Here is a 20,744-nt window from a genome sequence, read left to right as displayed (position 1 = left end):
AACTGGCCGCGAGAGGGGCCCAAGTTGTGTCTAAAGGGAACAGACAGTATTTTCAGCCCAACCATCAGACCGGTGATTTGCTCCTGCATGAGAAATTAGACCGGGAGGAGCTATGCGGTTCCGCAGAACCATGCATACTGCAGTTTCAGATATTACTGCAAAACCCCTTGCAGTTTATTACAAATGAGCTCCAGGTGACAGACGTAAATGACCATTCTCCGGCATTCTCTGAAAATGAAATGCAGCTGAAAATCCTAGAAAACACTCCACCAGGAACAATAATTCCTTTGGGAAATGCTGAAGACTTGGATGTGGGAAGAAACAGTCTCCAAAACTACACGATCACTCCTAATTCCCATTTCCACGTTCTCACACGCAGTCGTAGGGATGGAAGGACGTACCCAGAACTAGTACTAGACAAAGCACTGGATCGTGAGGAGCAGCCAGAGCTCAGGTTAATGCTCACTGCGCTGGATGGCGGGAGCCCACGGAGGTCTGGGACCGTCCAGGTTCACATCCTGGTCTTAGACATAAACGACAACACCCCAGAATTTACACAGTCCCTCTATGAGGTTCAAGTTCTAGAGAACAGCCCCGTTAACTCTCTTATTGTCACTGTTTCAGCTTCTGACTTAGATACAGGAAATTTGGGGACAATATCATATGCATTTTTTCATGTTTCTGAAGAAATCAGAAAAACTTTTCAACTAAATCTAATTACTGGTGATATCCGACTAATCAAATATTTGAATTTTGAGGCGATCCATACTTACGAAGTGGACATAGAAGCCAAGGATGGTGGGGGCCTTTCAGGAAAATCAACAGTGATAGTTCAGGTGGTTGATGTGAACGACAACCCACCACAACTGACCTTGTCCTCAATTACCAGCCCTATCCCAGAGAACTCGCCAGAGACTGTGGTGGCTGTTTTCAGTGTTTCCGACCTAGACTCTGGAGACAATGGGAAAATGGTGTGTTCCATCGAGAACGATCTCCCCTTCATCCTGAAACCATCTGTAGAGAATTTTTATACCCTAGTGTCAGAAGGATAACTGGACAGAGAGATCAGAGCCGACTACAACATCACCATCACAGTCACAGATATGGGAACCCCCAGGCTGAAAACCGAGCACAACATAACCGTGCTGGTGTCCGACGTCAACGACAACGCCCCCGCCTTCACCCAGACCTCCTACACCCTGTCCGTCCGCGAAACCAACAGCCCCGCCCTGCACATCGGCAGCGTCCGCGCCACAGACAGAGACGAGGGCGCCAACGCCCAGGTCACCTACTCGCTGCTGCCGACCCTCGACGCGCACGTGCCCCTGGCCTCCCTGGTGTCCATCAACCCGGACAACGGCCACCTGTTCGCCCTGAGGTCCCTGGACTACTAGGCCCTGCGGGCGTTCGAGTTCCGCGTGGGCGCCGCCGACCGCGGCTCGCCCGCGCTCAGCAGCCAGGCGCTGGTGCGCGTGCTCGTGGCGGACAACAACGACAACGCGCCCTTCGTGCTGTACCCGCTACAGAACGCCTCGGCGACCTGCACCGAGCTGGTACCCAGGGTGGTCGAGGCGAGTTACCTGGTGACCAAGGTGGTGGTGGTGGACGGCGATTCGGGCCAGAACGCCTGGCTGTCGTACCAGCTGCTCAAGGCTACGGAGCCCGGCCTGTTCGGCGTGTGGGCGCACAACGGCGAGGTGCGCACGGCCCGGCTGCTGAGCGAGCGCGACGTGGCCAAGCACAGGCTGCTGGTGCTGGTCAAGGACAACGGCAAGCCGCCGCTCTCGGCCAGCGTCACGCTGCACGTACTGCTGGTGGACGGCTTCTCGCGGCCCTACATGCCGGCCCCGGAAGCGGAAGCGGCGGACGCGGTCCCGGCCGACCGGCTCACCGCCTACCTGGTGGTCGCCTTGGCGTCGGTGTCGTCGCTCTTCCTCTTCTCGGTGCTGGCGTTCGTCGCGGTGTGGCTGTGCAGGAGGGGCGGGGCGCACTCGGTGGGTCGCTGCTCGGTGCCCGAGGGCCCCTTTCCGGGCCACCTGGTGGACGTCAGCGGCACGGGGACCCTGTCCCAGAGCTACCAGTACGAGGTGTGTCTGACGGGAGGCTCCGGGTTAAATGAGTTTAACGTCTTGAAGCCGATTCTCCCTAGCGGTCTGGTTCAAGACACTGGGCAGGGCTAGTGCAAAAAGGCAATTGCAAGAATAGCGTAGGTTTCATTTACAGAAGAATCAGAAAGTTGTCTGGCTATGAATGCTTTCTTTTAAGTCAAGGCTCTTGAGTTGATATAGTATTTTGTTTATATCTTGATTTTACTTTCTGTCTAGTTAACCCTGCATGTTCTTTTTTCATCTGCTTCCTACCTTTTCAATCCAGTATTAATGCCTCTTTTTCTAATAGGTGAGTAAAAATGAATGCATTATCTTTTAATGATTATTTCAAATAGGTTTATTTAAGGTAGTCATTTCAAATTCTCTATCCAAAGCAATGTAGAGAGAGTTCTGAACCACCAATATTATAATTTACCCTATTGAATATAGTCAGGGAATATTCTTTATAATACTCCTAAAGCAGCTTTGTCTGTGGTTAATGAAGTAGATAACTAAAAATGTTTTAATATGTACCATTTTAAGGTGTATCATCCTGTAGGGGCTGAGTACTCAAATAAAACTTACACATATAATTCATTTTCTGTTTTGACATTTGCAATTAATATTTCAACACTGTATATGCTTATATTGGCTAAAAGTGGACCAAAAATGTAGGTTAATAGGTCAGATTACTCTTAGATTTGCCTCAAGTGTATTTATGATGGATGACTGAGAAAAAAAATTAAACATAGGCATTTTGAACAACTGATCGTGCTTTTCCGTTTGGCATGAAAAGATTATTTAATAAGCGTCTGGTGGAATGACAATTTGTTTTTTAACTTCTGAGAGGTAAGTATTATCAACCTGAGGGCCATTTTTTAAAAATTTCAAGAAAGTACATGTATATATGTTCTCTAAATGCTTTATAGCAAAAGTGGTGTCCCATCCAATCCTACTTTAAAAAAATTAATATCTACTTGGCATTTATATGGTGATATATGAAGGAAATATTTTCTTTGTTTCCTCTCTTAGTTCCCTCCGTCAGATTTCAACCTGACATGACTCAGGATTATGTATGGTCCTTCTGGGATAAACACTGCCCAACCACATCAGCATTCTACCTCCTACAGAGTAATTAAAAGAAGATTAGAAGAATGGGAAGTTCTAAAGGGGAGAGAGCGATATCACTGTGAAAGTCTAAATTAACTACAACTAAGAATAAACTCTTGAAGCAACCAAACGTCAATTTTTATGTCTATTTTGAAAGAAATGGAAAAAAACCCTTATTTTAAAGTACAAAATATTTAGTCCCCAATTAAAAAATCTGATTAGGAAAAAATAAAATTTCTCCTACAGAGAGTATATATATATATATATATATATATATATATATATATATATATACACACACACACACACACACACACACACACACACGCACACGTATAACTGAATCACTTTGCTGTACACTGGAAACTAACAACATTGTAAATTAACTATACTTCAATAAAAAATAATTTTTAAAAAGTTGAGGGATAAATTATACTATGTGGTAGTAAAGTTTAAAATATGGCTAGGCATCGGAAATATGGAGTTGACCAACTTAAATCTTAGAAATAAATACCATCTCACCTCAAAATAAATAAATAAATAGTAACCTGTGAGGTGATAGACATTAACCTTATTGTAATAATCATTTCATAATAAACACATATATAAAATCATAACATTGTACACCCTAAACATGCACAATGTTATCTGTCAATTCTATCTCAATAAAGCTGGGGAAGAAAAAAGAAAGAAATACCATGAAACTAATTTAAAGACTACAAAGAAACCACAATATAAAAACAAAAACACAGTTAAGGAAAAGATTTTACACACACACATCATTGATTTTACATACACACACACACACACACACACATATACACACATAATTTGGATTCTATTTTTTTGTTCTAAATTGTATTCTAGAATATTGCTCTTCTGACTGAAAACAAACATCTAGACCATCAGATCCCTGAGAACAGAAACCAGACCATTAATATCTGAATACCCAGAGCTCAATACAGTATACTGTAAATGGTGTGAATTCAATAAATATTTTTATTTAGGTAAATAATTTAATGATAGAACACTCAAATTCCTTTAAACACAATATTTCAAGTTACTATATTTTTGTCTGAGTACAGATCTGAAGTGGTACAAATTGTATCTAAATATTGAACCACGAATTAAGCAAAAACGGTGGAAAACAACTCTTCTGACTTAGGTTTCAATTCCTTACTCCCACTCTTGCTTGGCTCAAATAATTTCTATTGAAGATATTTAGGTAAACCTTTAATGGACAACATGAGAAAAGGTCCGTTGACTATAGGGCTAATTGAGACAAGCTCATGGGTACTGAGCAGGGGGCCTTCGGACTTTGAAAGGTCTACTTCCTGCAGAAGCCATTCCTGTTCTCTTTTCTGCTTTAATCCAGACCTGCTTGAATGAAGCCCCATTAAGTAGCTACTGACCACTTACGTACGTAATATATAACTTAAGTGTATAAATAACTTAGAAGTAAAGTAGAAAAATGGTTTTCTTTTAAAGAAAAAGCAAATGGAAGACCAGCCACCGCTCTGGAGCACACCAGGCATGACACTGAGCATCCCCTCCCCAAATGTCTGCTCCAGCCCCCATTTGTCAACATCCATCACCCTGACCCTCTTGCCTCTGGCAATATGGCTAGACTTACCTCAGAGGTTTCCCAGATAGAAGAAAGCTGAAGGAAACTGGGGATTCCATACCAGGTGCACATTCCACCAGCAGTGCTTGACACACATGCTACGTGCGATCATTAACACTGGGAGCCTGCCTGTTTTCAGCTTTACAGGCTGCTTAAGAACACTTCTTATTGAGAGAGACTCTGCTGGTCTTGGATCATCATGGAACGATGAGGCTTACTTCAGTAAGAATGACTTTCTTACATTAGAGGGCCAGAGAACAGATGCACAAGTGTGTAGGGATCAGACGAACTATGTTTTTTTGTTTTTGGTTTTTGTCAGTGCCTATATACATACATATGGTATAGTTTAATAAAGTTGCTTTTCTTACGTTTCATTGCTTTGTAAAGTCACATCATATATACAGTCATCAATAAAACTCACAGATGGCCAGTACAAAATTTAGAAGTTTCCAACACTGTAAAAAAAAAATGACAAGGAGTTAGTAGCCCTCAGGTAAACTTCAGGATGGGTCAGCCCTAACATTAATCACTGTGGACTGCAACACTAAGTTCTGTCTAGTTCTATTTGAGAGGAGAGGACTGCATCCACTGGTAACGGCACCTGATCACCATCAGGGAACAAAAAGTTCTCATGGCTTTGGCACTCTCTGTTCCCTGGAAGGGTTTCTGACTGGTGGAGGCAGAGAGGACAGCGAACGACCCAAAAGGAATCAACAACCCCTAAATGGGCCAATAGTACATCCTGGAATCCTACCCAGGCCAGGACCCTGAGACTGGAAGCTAAGAACTGTTGTCAACTACATGGGTCTTCATCCAAGCACAGAAGCACAGCCCCATCCCTCACCCCTTCCTCAGTCTAAAGTAGAGCAGAGGGGAAGCTCTTTGGGAGAAGAGAGGAAGGACATTTGGTACAGACAAAGGCCAGGCTACTTCCCAGAGGCCTAATGCTCTAGGCCACACCTAACTAAGAGTGTGGAATATGATCCCACTTTGAAGATGAATAGCACTATTTTAAGAGTAGAACATCTTGGGAAAATCCACGATGCCTACTCTGAAACTTTAACTCGAGGCTGTGGAAGACACATCAGTATGCAGGTATATTCTCCTCTTAAAAATCTAAGATGACAGAGACCACCCTGGTGGTCCAGTGACTAAGGCTCCACGCTCCCAGTGCACGGAGCCCAGGTTGGATCCCTGGGCAGGGAACTAGATCCCGCATGCCACGACTAAAAAAACATTCTGCATGCTGCAACTAATGATCCTGCATGCCGCAACTAAGACCCGGTGCAGCCAAATAAATGAATAAATATTAAAAAAAAAATCTAGATGAGAAAAAATATGAAATCTTGCCATTTGCAACAACATGGAGGGACCTTGAGGGTATTATGCTAAGTGAAGTGAGACAGAGAAAGATAAATACTGTAGGATTTCACTCATATCTGGAATATGAAAAACTATAATAAACAAACAAAACCCCTAATAAATGAACAAACCAAAACCAAAAAAAACAAACGTCATTACCGAGAACAGAGTAGTGGTTATCAGGGCGGGTAGGTAAACGAGGGAGACCAAGTGGATAAAGGGGATCAACTGTATGGTGATAGATGAAAAATACATTTTTGGTGGTGAGCACATTGTAGGGTACACAGATGTAGAAATATAATGCCATAAATCAATATTACCTCAATAAAAAATAAAATAAATCATTGTAAATGGAAAAATGTAGATGGATATTTTCGTTTTCAAGCACCAAAAACTTTTTAAAAACTTTAATTGGCTAATAGAGTGCACATGTTAAGCAGACTTTTAAAGAGACCCTACATCTTGAGTGGGTTAAGTCATCATTTATAACCATCTTGAAACATGTTGAACTCGGTTTTTCTAGTGACATGAGATTAAACATGGAAACCAAACTGTGTTTCACTCACAACATATAAGCAAACAAACTGCATGGACATGTGTAGATTTATGCAAAAGCCCGGTGATACAACTACGTTTAGCTTTTCAGATTAGGTACATACGGCCATCCACTCACGCTGTATTATCTCACCAAACACAAGAGCAGCAACTTTTCTATTTCAATACAATTATGGGCAGAAATTATATGATATAAAATAGAGGTTCTTCCATAAAGGTTAAGATTTAGCATATAAGCAGGGAAGACAAAAGCAAAAGTTCCCATGAAGTCAAAAATAATACCACACTGGTCCAGTGCTCCATGAAACTCTGAGTTAAATTTTAGTCCTCAAAGGCGTGTACTTGGATCCAGATTCACCAAGACACTTCAGTATGCTTCAAACTGGCTCATCATCATCTTCCTGCTGTATTCATAAGCCAAAAATAGTACGCATTGGCAGGGAACGCTCGAATCAAAGTAGCTATCAGACCAGAATATAAAGCTGCTTACTCCTTCCTTTTTCACAACACTTAAAAGAGTTCTGATAAATCCTGCCTGTTTTCCAAACATGGAAAGAAAAGAACCTGAATTCTGGATTTGATACAATCCACTGGGTATATGACAAGCCAAAGGCAAATTCCAGCAATTCCACCGCTTAACATCAAGGGGACAGGGCCTAGTTCACCTTTTCATCCATCCGAGGCAAAAAACGAGCGGCTCAGTTCATAGCCACCGAAGAAGAAGAAATAGCCTGGTACTACTTGAAACAGAGTGCTCGTGAGTCCGTGGTAGAAGCCCAAGGGGCCATCCTTTCTAAGGATACTCTTCGCGACGGACCAAACTGTATTATGGCTTTTTGCTATCCTCCCTGACATCTCCAGTTCGTTCGTGCATGGTCTGCAGCCGACACTTCACCAGCTCAGTGGGGCACAGGGCCAGCGCGGCAAACGCAGAGGCGACGGAACCAGCGGCCGCAGTCTGCAGATCATTCAGCTTCGCCTGCTTGTCCAATCCAACCACTTTCCTCACGAACTGTCGGCAGAAGCCGTAGCACAAGAAGAGGACTGAGTTCTCGGCGACGTAGGCCATCAGCGCGGGGGCCGGTCCCTTTGTAGAAGCCCCGCAAGCCCACGTGGGAGTACGTCTTCAGGCCACAGTCGACGAGGCCCTTGTACAGGCCAGGGAACGCCTGCATCTTCACTTGCATTGTGTCGAAGGGCTGCCCGGTCAGGACGCAGGCTGTGCCCCCAAGGGACCCCGCGGTGAGGTCGATGGCGGCTTGGATGGCAGGATTGGATTTCATGTTCGCCCACTCTTCTGCTGGTCTCCGAGGAAGGCAACTCTCTGGAGCTTAGGAGGCCGTCCCGTGTCCAGCCGCCTGCTCCGGCGCGGGAGAAGCCGCTTAACCCCAGACTAGGCCGCGGGCCGCCCTCCCCACGCACTGAAATAACCCCCGGCCCGCGGGCCCGCGCGCGCCTCTCCTGGCGCCCTGCGGCCGCCGCGTCTGGGCCCTAAACCCGTCAGCTGCCCTCCCGCTCGCTCCGCGCCGCCCGGCAGTCCCAGCGCCCGCGGGCCCCGGGGCAGACTAGAGAAACCCTTTTAATGACTCTCAATACAGCAGTAGAAAGCTGTCCGATAAAGTCCTGCGATTACGGCCAGAAACCCTAGGCGCTGCTGCGGCGGACGAAGACTTGCCTTCCTGTTCCGCCAGAGACCCCTACCTCCCGGCAAAACAAAATGGGAGGTGCTAGATCGCGCCTGGGGTCAAAGGGTCAATCTACAGAGACAAAGGTTTAAAATAGGGAAAACGAACAAACACTTTGCGGGGTTTACCTGACAATCGGTGGCTCCTTCGGATCAGAAAACCCTTAATCGTCTCCGGAGAGGAATGGCGACTCCACAAAGGTGCCGGCCGCCGCGCCTCTCCAGGTGTAGCTCTTTGCTCGCCGGGGGGCGACGCGGGGGGAGGCCTGAGGCGGGCAGATCCCCTCTTTCGTGGTAATATCGCCGAGGATCCTGGCCTGAAGCCCTGTGAGCTGGTGGGACGCACACCCTCGTTATTTCTAGAGGTTAAGTCAAGGCCGTGTACAATCGCATTGGAAAACATTTATATACAGCTAAAAAACTTGATATAAAAGACCTGCGTGGCTCCAGCACTCTGTGCGTGCTAAGTCTCGGGGTTCTTGCTGAGGAGCCATGCAGCTTTAGGCAGCAGAAGTTCTGGATATAACTGACTACAGGCCTAGTAGGCAAGATGCAGTTTGGGGCATCAGTGAGGGTACCGCTGTCAGGACACACTTATCCTCCCATATGCTTATAATCCCAGCGTTGGAACGAATTCTCTTAAAGTTTACATTTTAAGCCCTAGGCGGTATTTTACTTTGGGGGTAAAAACAAAATGGTGGAGGGGGGCAGAAAGTATGCTAAAAGGATTCTTTCATTTAGAAAGCTTTCCTTGTCTGATTCTTTGGATATCAGTTAATATTTAAAAGTGAGGCACCTAAAAAGCAGATTGTGCGTGGATACTGTTTGTCAACAGGTAGACTTCATTGTAGTAAGTAGTGACTTGGCCTTTTCTTTGGAGAGTGCCCAAATGTATCTGGATTTCTTTTCTCTGGTACCATATGGTTTCTTCAGAGAATAATCTTCCAGTCTTGACTGTGTGTGTTTGCGGGGGAGGGGGGGGTGCGGGTGGTGTTTACCTTGGGTACTGATTTAATGACACCAAGTGGGAGAAGAGGGTTGACATCCTGCAGTCAGAAAACAGACTTTCACACAATTCCCTTGTTCAATGCTATGGACCCCCAGCCTCCATCTGTGCCTTCTTTGGTTCAATTTACCCAGAAAATAAACTTTCTGTCTGTGGCATGGGTAAGGAAAAGTCATCTGGCTTGAGTGAGATAGGGCTCCTGGACATCCAACAGCTCTGAGCACAGATTTTATCTTATTTTTTTTGTCTGTGCCACATGGCACGCAGGATCTTAGTTCCCAGACCAGGGATGGAATCTGTGCTCCCTGCGGTGGAAGCCCAGAGTCCTAACCACTGGACTGCCAGGGAAGTCCCTGAACACAGATATTAATGAATCCTGTTTCTAGCCTCACACCTTCCCTCCTCCTTGGAAACTGCCTGCAAAAACTGAGCCTCAGTGTCTATATCAAGTGCGTGGGTTTGTTTCTCCTTGGTATACCTCCTTGCAGACATTTAGCACGTAACTTTCTGTGATCTATGAATTTATCGTTTCTTCATCTGCTTTGGCCTTCTGAAAACATTAACATCTCTCATCCACTGTTGTCTCATCTCCTATTTTCCTTGCCCTTGGGGGTTACTATATTAGCAGGCGACCTGACAGAGAAAAGAGATTCATGAGAACAATGTGCCATTTTAAACTAGAAAAAAAAATTTTTAATTTTCAAAATTTTTTAAATTTCGTATCACATTTGATGGTTAAAAATTAATTTTATTTATATATTTATTTATTCTTGGCTGCATTGGGTCTTTGTTGCAGTGCTCAGGCTTTCTCTAGTTGCCGCGAGCGGGGGCTACTCTTCGTTGCGGTGCACGGGCTTCTCATTGCGCTGGCTTCTGTTGTTGCAGAGCATGGGCTCTAGATGCACGGGCTTCAGTAGTTGTGGCATGCAGGCTCAGTAGTTGTGGCTCACGGGCTCTAGAGAACAGGCTCAGTAGTTGTGGCACATGGGCTTAGTTGCTTCACAGCATGGTATCTTCCCGGACCAGGGCTCAAACCTGTGTCCCCTGCATTGGCAGGTGGATTAACCACTGCACCACCAGGGAAGTCCCTCACATTTGAGGGTTTTTAAAAACTGTTTTGGTTTTTTAAAACTGTCCATTAATTACCTATGGTTCATTGTTTATTTTTTAAAAGCACATACTGTTTTTACAAACACAAGAGATGCAGGATACTACAATAAATCATCAACTGCTTTTGCATTAAATTCATATATGTATATGTTTTGGAGAAACCAAGTTAGTAATCAGCGCCAGGGATCATGAGGGCATTAATAGGGAAATCGTCTGTAATTTCATTGAATTATCAGACATGGTTGTGCAATAATACACAGATCTCAAGTTCCACGAAATATATTTAAACAGCTGGACTTGGAGCACATGTACTCCCACACATACATGGAAAACAATGGCAGAGGAACTTCCAAATTTTCAGTGAAGATGCACACCCACATCACATGTTCCCTAGCAATCAGACTGAGTAGCCAGATAGCATTACCAGAAAAAGTAAGGTTTGAGCTGAGGGCTGAGTAACAAAAAGCTAGCCATGAGACTATCTGGAGACCGTTCCAGGAAAAGGGAAATGTAAGTGTAATATAAGTAAAGCTGTGTAGTGTGAAAGAGCTGGGCGTTTGAAATATAGAAAGAAGGCCAATGTACCTGCTGTGTGGTGAGCAGTCTTCCTAGTCTGTGTTTTCACACAATTCTTACCAGGTAATAAAAGTTTAAGCAGAGTTGAAGACAGTCCTTCAGAGACATGATTGGTCCCAATTTGTCCAAACTTTTTGTCTCAAACATTTGATCTACAAATTCAAAACGTCAGGCTTTATGACATTTAGATGTGAACATAAAGACCCCATTTACCTAATCTATAGAAATAATGCAAAACAGAGACCACGCTGACATGCTTATTGCAGCATTCTGTGTAATAGCAAATTTTAAATGGAACAACCTAAGTGACCGGCAATAGGGGAGTGAATAAAAGTAAGAATTTGTAAAATTTCTGCATTGCTTAAAATTTTTCACTGAGTTTTTTCTTATAGTATTTTAAAACACTAATTTAAAAAATTCAACTTCCATTCATGAACTCAGAAATATTGAAAACCGTAGCCCAACTATACATCACACTCATCAGGCAAGGGAGCTATGAGAAAAGTGAGTCTTTTTTGGTAACTCTGGATTTACATGAAGGGAAATGGATCCCAATCTTCTTAAGTTTTTCTCTTTTGAAGTTTACATAACAGATAATTACTCTTCATTATGGAGGTTTTAATATTTATGCAAGACCAAGCCGTAAATGAATCAAATAAAAACCAGAGCTACAGTAGTAAACTGACTCAGTTTGCTTATGCTGCGGAGGTATTTGAAGCAAACTTTGTTTCTGCTGTAATTTATAAACTTTTAGAATGATTCTTTAATTTGAAATCAGTCAACCCCATTTAAAGCAGCTGTTTCTTTATACACTTTTCTACCATTTCAATCAGTCTTTAAATCAAATTTTTGATCCCTGTACGTTCAGACCCTAGTAAATAGGCAATGATAGTTTGCTTTTATTCTAGGAATTGTTCTAAGTCCTTATGTGTGTCAACTCAATAGCCCACAACTCAAGGGCCCCGAGGTAGGTAATATTATCACCTCCATTTTAGAGATGAGGAAACTGAAACCAACAGATTAATTTACTTGCCCAAGATCAATCTCAACTAGGTCACTGAAATAGGAAACAAACACAGGCACCACATCTCCTGACCTTGTGATTTTAATCTCTACTCTTCTTTAGTAAGTTTACAGTGACTAACAAGGCAAAGTATGTAATCTCGGTGAATTTACCGCCTAGTGAGGACATGAGCAACCGGTAACTTATCGACTTTGGTGTGACAGATGCATAATAGTATTTATCCCAGTAGACTATTATAGAGAAAGAGGAGTAATTAAACTCCTTGAAAAATATGTAAATAAGCTCAGGATTGAAAATAGTGAGAGAATGTGGTGAGATCAGGCTGAAAGTCTTTTTCCACATCTGGAGACTCAATATACTTCTTCTTTGCTGTCTTACGGAACCTTCTCTTTCTGACATTTTTTAGAGGCAGAGTAATTCCATGGTTCCATACAAACTTTTTCTCTTTGTCCTTATCCTTTTTCTTGCTTGCTTTGGGATCAGCAGTGGCAACTGGTTCCTCAACGGGAGGATAGAGATCACCGTCAACTGTAGCGACAAGCATCTGAGAGACATCAGCTGTCTTGTAAAAGGTTTTCTTATCAATGGTTTTCAAACTTTCCATAACACATGGCAGATCTACCAATTTTGACGCCAATGGGACCTGGTCCACGCTGACAATTCCATGGCGCCCATCAGGGTGGAACTCAATTGTCAGTCTGTCCTTCAGGTGGATATGACCAGACTGTACCGCCCGCCTCACGGTAGAGGCATACTCCAGAGGTAGGCGTAAGATAAACTGGCTCTCTAGTTCGTGAGGAGCATCATCTTTGCTCTTACTCATCTTTATTCCTTGGTGACTCACTTTTTCTCTAATAACCACTTGTTGCACTAAAAAATTTCAGCTATTTCAACAGAAAGACCAGTTCTTTATAAATTGAAGTCTTTAATTACAAAGAGTTCTAGGTGGAATAGCAACTAAGCGTCTATTCTGAATTAAGTCCCAAGTCTTTCTAAATATGCTGTAACAATACCAGTCGTTACTGACGCATTGCCTTACTCAGGTCCATTTAAATCTATCAGCTGCAATGCCAAGTTCCAACCTCTAGATGCCGCTGCAGGACAACGCAGGGAAAGCAAATGGCGGCTCCTACGGAATGATGTTCGGCACAGAAAGTAAGGCTCAGAAGATACTCCCAATCCACAAACTCTCCCGGAACAAAGATACGCAAAAAGCGGGGCGTAGTGAGCTCTCTTCGCTTCGGGTACTTACAATCCAGTGACGATTATAAGTCCAGTTTCTCCGGACAGGCGCGAGCGGAAAAGGAAGCCACTCAGAGCAAGGGGGCCGGGAGCCGAGCGTCTCCTTCCGAATTCCTTTGTTCTTCCCGGCACTTGGCAAAGCGATCCGCTGATTATCGGTGAAACGGCTGAGGACGGGCAACGCGAAATCTCGCCAAGGACCGCAGCTCCAAACGCTAGATTCTGCAACTCCGCAGCTCAGCGGGACTCCGTCCGTTAACGGCCGACCTAGCCGAGAAAAGAGAGCTACGTCACCACACGGGACGGGAAGCTGCTGGGAGTCGCAACACGCGTCGGGCGGAAGTGCGGGCTGCCCCAGCGCCCGCAGGCGCAACGCCCGAATACGCTATCCGGCGTGTCTGGTCGTCTCGCGAGAACTTGGCCTTAACGGGACGAAGACTATGTTTCGTAAAGAGGTGTTGGTCTAGGACTTCCCTGGCGGCGCAGTAGTTGGGAGTCCGCCTGCCACCGCAGGAAGCGCGGGTTCGTGCCCCAGTCCGGGAGGATCGCCGCGTGCCGCGGAGCAGCTGGGCCCGTGAGCCGTGGCCGCTGGACCTGCGCGTCCGCAGCCTGCGTTCCGCAACGGGAGAGGCCACAACAGTGAGAGGCCCCCGTACCACACAGACAAAAAAGCTGTTGGTTTAAAAGTATTTAGAGAAAACCGTTATAAAAAGGACATAGATTCTCCCCGCCTCCGCTAAGCCAGGGCTTTTACCGGATCTCTGTGGGGCCGGATACCTCCTAGGCTTCCGCGTGATTGCCGGAGATAGGGCGTCCGTGCGGAAATGGTGTTTGTTTCTGGAAACATCTCGGCATCTCCACAGGCTATATTCAATCTGGAGCCGATAAAAAAACTCATAACTAACCATACCGTGGATTTTAAAGTACCCAAGTCAGTGGAGTGAGGACGTGCAGCCCACGATAATTCTAAGTCTGTGTTTGTTGATTATCAAGATGGCTGTAGGGGGCCCGTGACTCCGTCTGTTTCTGTTTTGAAGACCCCCCCTCCCCCCGCCCCGGTGAGGGAACAAGGGTGATTCCTCTTTTTTAATTTTAGTTTATTTATTTTTTTATACAGCAATGACCAGTTCTTTATAAATTGAAGTCTTTAATTACAAAGAGTTCTAGGTGGAATAGCAACTAAGCGTCTATTCTGAATTAAGTCCCAAGTCTTTCTAAATATGCTGTAACAATACCAGTCGTTACTGACGCATTGCCTTACTCAGGTCCATTTAAATCTATCAGCTGCAATGCCAAGTTCCAACCTCTAGATGCCGCTGCAGGACAACGCAGGGAAAGCAAATGGCGGCTCCTACGGAATGATGTTCGGCACAGAAAGTAAGGCTCAGAAGATACTCCCAATCCACAAACTCTCCCGGAACAAAGATACGCAAAAAGCGGGGCGTAGTGAGCTCTCTTCGCTTCGGGTACTTACGATCCAGTGACGATTATAAGTCCAGTTTCTCCGGACAGGCGCGAGCGGAAAAGGAAGCCACTCAGAGCAAGGGGGCCGGGAGCCGAGCGTCTCCTTCCGAATTCCTTTGTTCTTCCCGGCACTTGGCAAAGCGATCCGCTGATTATCGGTGAAACGGCTGAGGACGGGCAACGCGAAATCTCGCCAAGGACCGCAGCTCCAAACGCTAGATTCTGCAACTCCGCAGCTCAGCGGGCCTCCGTCCGTTAACGGCCGACCTAGCCGAGAAAAGAGAGCTACGTCACCACACGGGACGGGAAGCTGCTGGGAGTCGCAACACGCGTCGGGCGGAAGTGCGGGCTGCCCCAGCGCCCGCAGGCGCAACGCCCGAATACGCTATCCGGCGTGTCTGGTCGTCTCGCGAGAACTTGGCCTTAACGGGACGAAGACTATGTTTCGTAAAGAGGTGTTGGTCTAGGACTTCCCTGGTGGCGCAGTAGTTGGGAGTCCGCCTGCCACCGCAGGAAGCGCGGGTTCGTGCCCCAGTCCGGGAGGATCGCCGCGTGCCGCGGAGCAGCTGGGCCCGTGAGCCGTGGCCGCTGGACCTGCGCGTCCGCAGCCTGCGTTCCGCAACGGGAGAGGCCACAACAGTGAGAGGCCCCCGTACCACACACACACAAAAGCTGTTGGTTTAAAAGTAGAGAAAACCGTTATAAAAAGGACATAGATTCTCCCCGCCTCCGCTAAGCCAGGGCTTTTACCGGATCTCTGTGGGGCCGGATACCTCCTAGGCTTCCGCGTGATTGCCGGAGATAGGGCGTCTGTGCGGAAATGGTGTTTGTTTCTGGAAACATCTCGGCATCTCCACAGGCTATATTCAATCTGGAGCCGATAAAAAAAACTCGTAACTAACCATACCGTGGATTTTAAAGTACCCAAGTCAGTGGAGTGAGGACGTGCAGCCCACGATAATTCTAAGTCTGTGTTTGTTGATTATCAAGATGGCTGTAGGGGGCCCGTGACTCCGTCTGTTTCTGTTTTGAAGACCCCCCCTCCCCCCGCCCCGGTGAGGGAACAAGGGTGATTCCTCTTTTTTAATTTTAGTTTATTTATTTTTTTATACAGCAAGTTCTTATTAGTCATCCATTTTATACATATTAGTGTATACATGTCAATCCCAATCTCCCAGTTCATCCCCGCCCTCCCCTCCCCTGCCACTTCCCCCCCTTGGTGTCCATACGTTTGTTCTCTGCATCTGTGTCTCAATTTCTGCCCTGCAAACCGGTTCACCTGTACCATTTTTCTAGGTTCCACATATATGCGTTAATATACGATATTTGTTTTTCTCTTTCTGACTTCACTCTGTGAGTCTCTAGATCCATCCACGTCTCTATAGGTGACCCAATTTCGTTCCTTTTTATGGCTGAGTAGTGATTCCGCTTTTTAATGTATTTGACGTAGATATAAATGTAAACAGAGAAGGTAGTGTTCTTCTGGAGGCCCATGTTCATTTAGGACAGTTGGCTGAAAGACGAATAGTCTGATTAAAGTAGAATATAATTGAAGTATTACTTCCTTCTACTCATTTGCCAGTAATTTTTAAATTAGTTTGGAATTTTAAAAAATCCACCTCTACTGTTTGGATAACTTTTCTGCTTGCCTCTTCTTTAGGTGGTCAAGTATTCTTCAACATGTATTTATAGTTCTTCAGTCTAACTGTGTAACAGTTTCCACTTATTCCTATTCATTTCCATTTACTTATTAATAGGATCAATTTGGTAGACTATCGAGGTCATTAAAATTTCAATTTCTATTCTCTAATATATCAACACCTGCATCTAAGTTTTAGAGAATTCACTTAAAATGTGATTAACATTTATAAAATTCACTTTATTTCTTTATGTACTTATTGTCTCCCTCACCTAAGATTGGAAACTCCATGATAATCAGGAGTCTAATATCATGTTCATCCGGTCCCAGTGCCTAGTATCAAAACGTGGGAGATAAAAAATATCTGCTAATTGAATGAAACAACTGATCCATCCAGAAAGAACATAAATACAATCTAAATCCTATAATAGTTTGTCAGAAAATACATTCTGTGTCGCCTTAAAATGAGATAGAGCCACTTTATATATACATTTCCTCTCCAGTCACGGACCGTGCCAATTGTTAGGAGGCCAGAAGTTTGCAAATAGCGTGTGTGAATGTGACTCCTTTTGTTTCGTAGACTGTGCTAGTGTGTGTCATGGGGTGGAATTTAAATGGTTTGGTACCAGTCTGGTTTTTTATGTTAAGTGTGAAGGAAAATTATGCTCTTCTACATAACTGTACTTTAGTTCTTTGTACTGTAATGTGTTGAAGAACGTTAGCTGATGTATATGTAATTTCCAGGATGATCTATTTCCTCTTTTTGAAGAAGTTTTTCCAATGTGCTTGTCCCTTAATTGTACCTGATTTTACTTACTTCATAGATATGAGTTTAGCATGCTAGCCTTTGCGTAATGCTTTATTTAACCCTATAAAATGTGAGGCCATGCTTATACATGAAAATAATCCAAAGATTGCTTTGCATGTTAATTGCCTATGAGTTTTATGATGCTCAAATATCTTTGTCACAGAAGATAACTTGAGATAAATTCTGGGCAATTCAGATTTGCCAAAATTATGGTGTAGTTTAGTTATTAAACCTTGAAATGGAAGGTTGTCAGAGTTAATTAAAAGGATAAACTGAAGTGTCCCCTAAAGTATCTACCTCCTTCAATCCTGAAACATATTTTCTGTTTTTGAGTTTAATACGTTTTCTGAATGCTATGTTTTGAGGGGTAGTTACACTGATCTTAAAGCTAAGGGCACTGCCACATCACCATTACCTTAATGTCTATTGATAAATCCAGTTGTTGTTCTTGTTGTTTTGACTGGGGAACTGAATTTTATTTATTTATTTTTATAAGCTACGGCATACTCACAAAATGGAATGTTTTACAGTAGTCTAAATAAATGAATTACAGGAACACAAGATGATTGGATTTTAAAAATAAATATTAGAGAAAAAAATGTACCAAAGTCTCACATACAGTATTTTACCCTTACTATAAAATTTAAAACAACTAGAAAAATACATATGTGGGAGTAACATATAATACAAAAAAAAAAAAATTCAGAGGAGCAAAGAATGATGCACATAGAATTCAGGATGATAGTTACCTTGATTTGCTGGGTCCAGGGAGTGGTAGGAGGGACCATTTGTACGATCAGATGTATATTACTACCAAGGTCCTGGCATTTGTGGGGAGGTACTGTGTTCACAAATTCTTATTACTATTTCGATAGATAACTACATATATAGATATACAGCTAATGATACTGGATAGGTAAGTAAATAAACAATTCAGTTCAGGTATGGACTAATGATGACAGTTTATCATAATCCAATTCTGTGAACTTGAGGTCCAACCATATAAAAATAAAACAAAACAGCACATGTGAGAGAATATAAAGCACACAGAATCACCAATGAAGTATTCTTGCCAAAAATGTTTAAGCTCAACCAAGCCTTTAGACCTTCTCTCAAGGAGCGAAAGTCCTGAAACCCAGGAGACTTCCTGCCTAGTTCTTCGCACTAACAGACCAGAATCAACCTGGAGGACAAACCCTTGGATATAGTGCAAGGCTCTTATCGACATGGTTCAGCTTTGACTCCACACGGCACAGAGAAGTGCAGAGGCAAGCATAAAAACAGAGGCAGAGAATTAAAAATAAAAAGCAGTGTGTGCTAAAATCCTTGATGCATTACAAAAGACAGTAATGGTTCCGCGGCACCCTCCGAAGGCAGAAGCCAAGACTTATCCAGCTGCACGGCCTACAGACACATGAAAAGATGCTCAACATCACTGATTAGTAGAGAAATGCAAATCTAAAGTACACTGAGTTATCACCACTCACGGGTCAGAATGGCCATCATTAAAAAGTCTACAAATAACAAATGCTGGAGAGGGTGTGGAGAAAAGGTAACCCTCTTACACTCTTGGTGGGGGGGAATATAAATTGTTGCAGCCACTATAAAAAACAGTAGGCAGGTTCCTCAAAAAAGTACAGCTACAATTACCATATGATCCGGCAATTCCACTCCTGGACATACATCCAGACAAAACTATCATTTAAAGAGATACATGCAACCCTAGGTTCACAGGAGCACTACCCACGATAGCCAAGACATGGGATCAACCTAAATGTCAGCCAAGAGATGAAGGGATCAGGACGATATGGTGTATATATACATATATAATGGAGTACTACTCAGCCATAAAAAAAGCTGAAACAATGCCATTTGCAGCAACACGGATGGACCAAGAGAGTATCACACTGGCTTGGACAAAAAGTTCATTCTGGTCTTTCCGTGACATGGTACGGAAAACATCTTCCCACTACCACTTCCCAAAACTAAGTGAAGGAAGTCGGAAAGAGAAAGACAAATCCCATATGGTATCACTTACATATGGAATCTGAGATATGACAAAAAGGAACTCATGTGCACAGACTCAGAGACATAAAGAACAGACCAGTGGTTGCCAAGGGGCAGAAGGGCAGGGAAGGGATGGAATGGGAGTTTGGGATTAGCAGATTATAAACTATTACACGGAGAGTGGATAAACAACTAGGTCCTTCTGTATACCACAGGCAACTATAAACATCATCCTGTGATACACTGTAACAGAAAGGAATCTGAAAAAGGTTCTTTAAATAGTAATTCTAAATACTGTGCTGCAGAGCAGAAAATTAACACAACATTGTGTATCAAATATACTTCATTAAAATAAATTGAAAAAAACCACTTCAGCCTGCCAACAAAAAAGAATTAAAAGCAAAAATAAGCAAGCAGGACTAATCAACCTTATAAGTTCCTCCACAGCAAAGGAAAGCATCAACAAAACAAAGCAAAAATCCTACAGAATGAAAGAAAATGTTTTCAACTATGCGACCGACAAGGGTTTAACTTCTTAAATATACAAACAGCACATACAAGTCAATACAAACGAACAAGCAAACTAAACAACCAATCCAAAAATGGGAAGAAGACTTAGAGATTTATTCAAAGAAAACATCCAGATGACCAATGGACACATGAAAAATGCTCAGCATTGCTGATTCTTACAGAAATGCAAATCAAACCCACAAAGTGGTATCACCTCACACCAGTCAAAATGGCCATCACTAAAAAGCCTACAAGGAAGAAATGCTGGAGAGGGTGTGACAAAAGGAAACCCTCCTACACTATTGGTGGGAATGTAAATGGGTGTAGCAACTAGAGGAAACAGTAAGCAGTGTCCTCCAAAAAGTTAAAAAAGAGTTATATTATGATCCAGCAATCCTAGTGCTTGGCATATATCAAGACAAGACTATCATTCAAAGAGATACATGCACCCCTATGTTCACAGCAGCACTATTCACAAGCCAAGATATGGGAATAACCTACGTGTCGATCGACAGATGACTGGTTCTACATCATGTGGCACATATATACAATGGAATATTGCTCAGCCATAAAAAGAAACGACATTGAAGTATTTGTAACGAGGTGGATGGACCTAGAGTCCGTCATACAGAGTGAAGTAAGTCAGAAAGAGAAAGACAAATACCGTATGCTAACACATATATATGGAATTTAAGGGAAAAAAATGTCATGAAGAACCTAGGGGTAAGACAGTAATAAAGACACAGACCTGCTAGAGAATGGACATGAGGATATGGGGCAGGGGAAGGGTAACCTGCGACAAAGTGAGAGAGTGGCATGGACATATATACACTACCAAACGTAAAACAGATAGCTAGTGGGAGGCAGCCGCATAGCACAGAGAGATCAGCTCAGCGCTTTGTGGCCACCTAGAGGGGTGGGATAGGGAGGGTGGGA

The 20,744-nt window shown here is 43.7% G+C and overlaps 2 protein-coding genes and 1 pseudogene across 2 annotated transcripts in view; 1 reads left to right on the top strand and 2 right to left on the bottom strand.

The window, feature by feature from the left end:
* LOC112410970 (protocadherin beta-3-like) overlaps positions 1–3,374 on the top strand; it is a gene marked incomplete at its 3' end in the record, with an annotated part of 3,628 nt that extends 254 nt beyond the window's left edge. The window contains 2 exon segments of the mRNA XM_024761813.1: positions 1–2,175; positions 3,355–3,374. The exon segment at positions 1–2,175 is cut by the window's left edge and continues 254 nt beyond it. Coding sequence (XP_024617581.1) covers positions 1–2,175; positions 3,355–3,374 — 2,195 coding nt within the window.
* Positions 3,375–7,105: 3,731 nt separating this feature from the next.
* On the bottom strand, positions 7,106–8,021 carry LOC112410973 (mitochondrial ornithine transporter 2-like; annotated as a pseudogene).
* A 4,400-nt stretch (positions 8,022–12,421) lies between these two features.
* On the bottom strand, positions 12,422–13,624 carry LOC112410963 (transcription initiation factor TFIID subunit 7-like). Its single transcript, XM_024761800.1, has one exon. The coding sequence runs from the start codon at positions 12,959–12,961 to the stop codon at positions 12,422–12,424; it is 540 nt and encodes a 179-aa protein (XP_024617568.1). The 5' UTR covers positions 12,962–13,624.
* Positions 13,625–20,744: the final 7,120 nt, after the last annotated feature.

This window comes from Neophocaena asiaeorientalis, unplaced genomic scaffold (assembly GCF_003031525.2).
Source record: "Neophocaena asiaeorientalis asiaeorientalis breed wild unplaced genomic scaffold, Neophocaena_asiaeorientalis_V1.1 scaffold2023, whole genome shotgun sequence".
Classification (NCBI taxonomy): Eukaryota; Metazoa; Chordata; class Mammalia; order Artiodactyla; family Phocoenidae; genus Neophocaena; species Neophocaena asiaeorientalis.
This window is presented reverse-complemented; position numbering and strand designations above follow the sequence as displayed.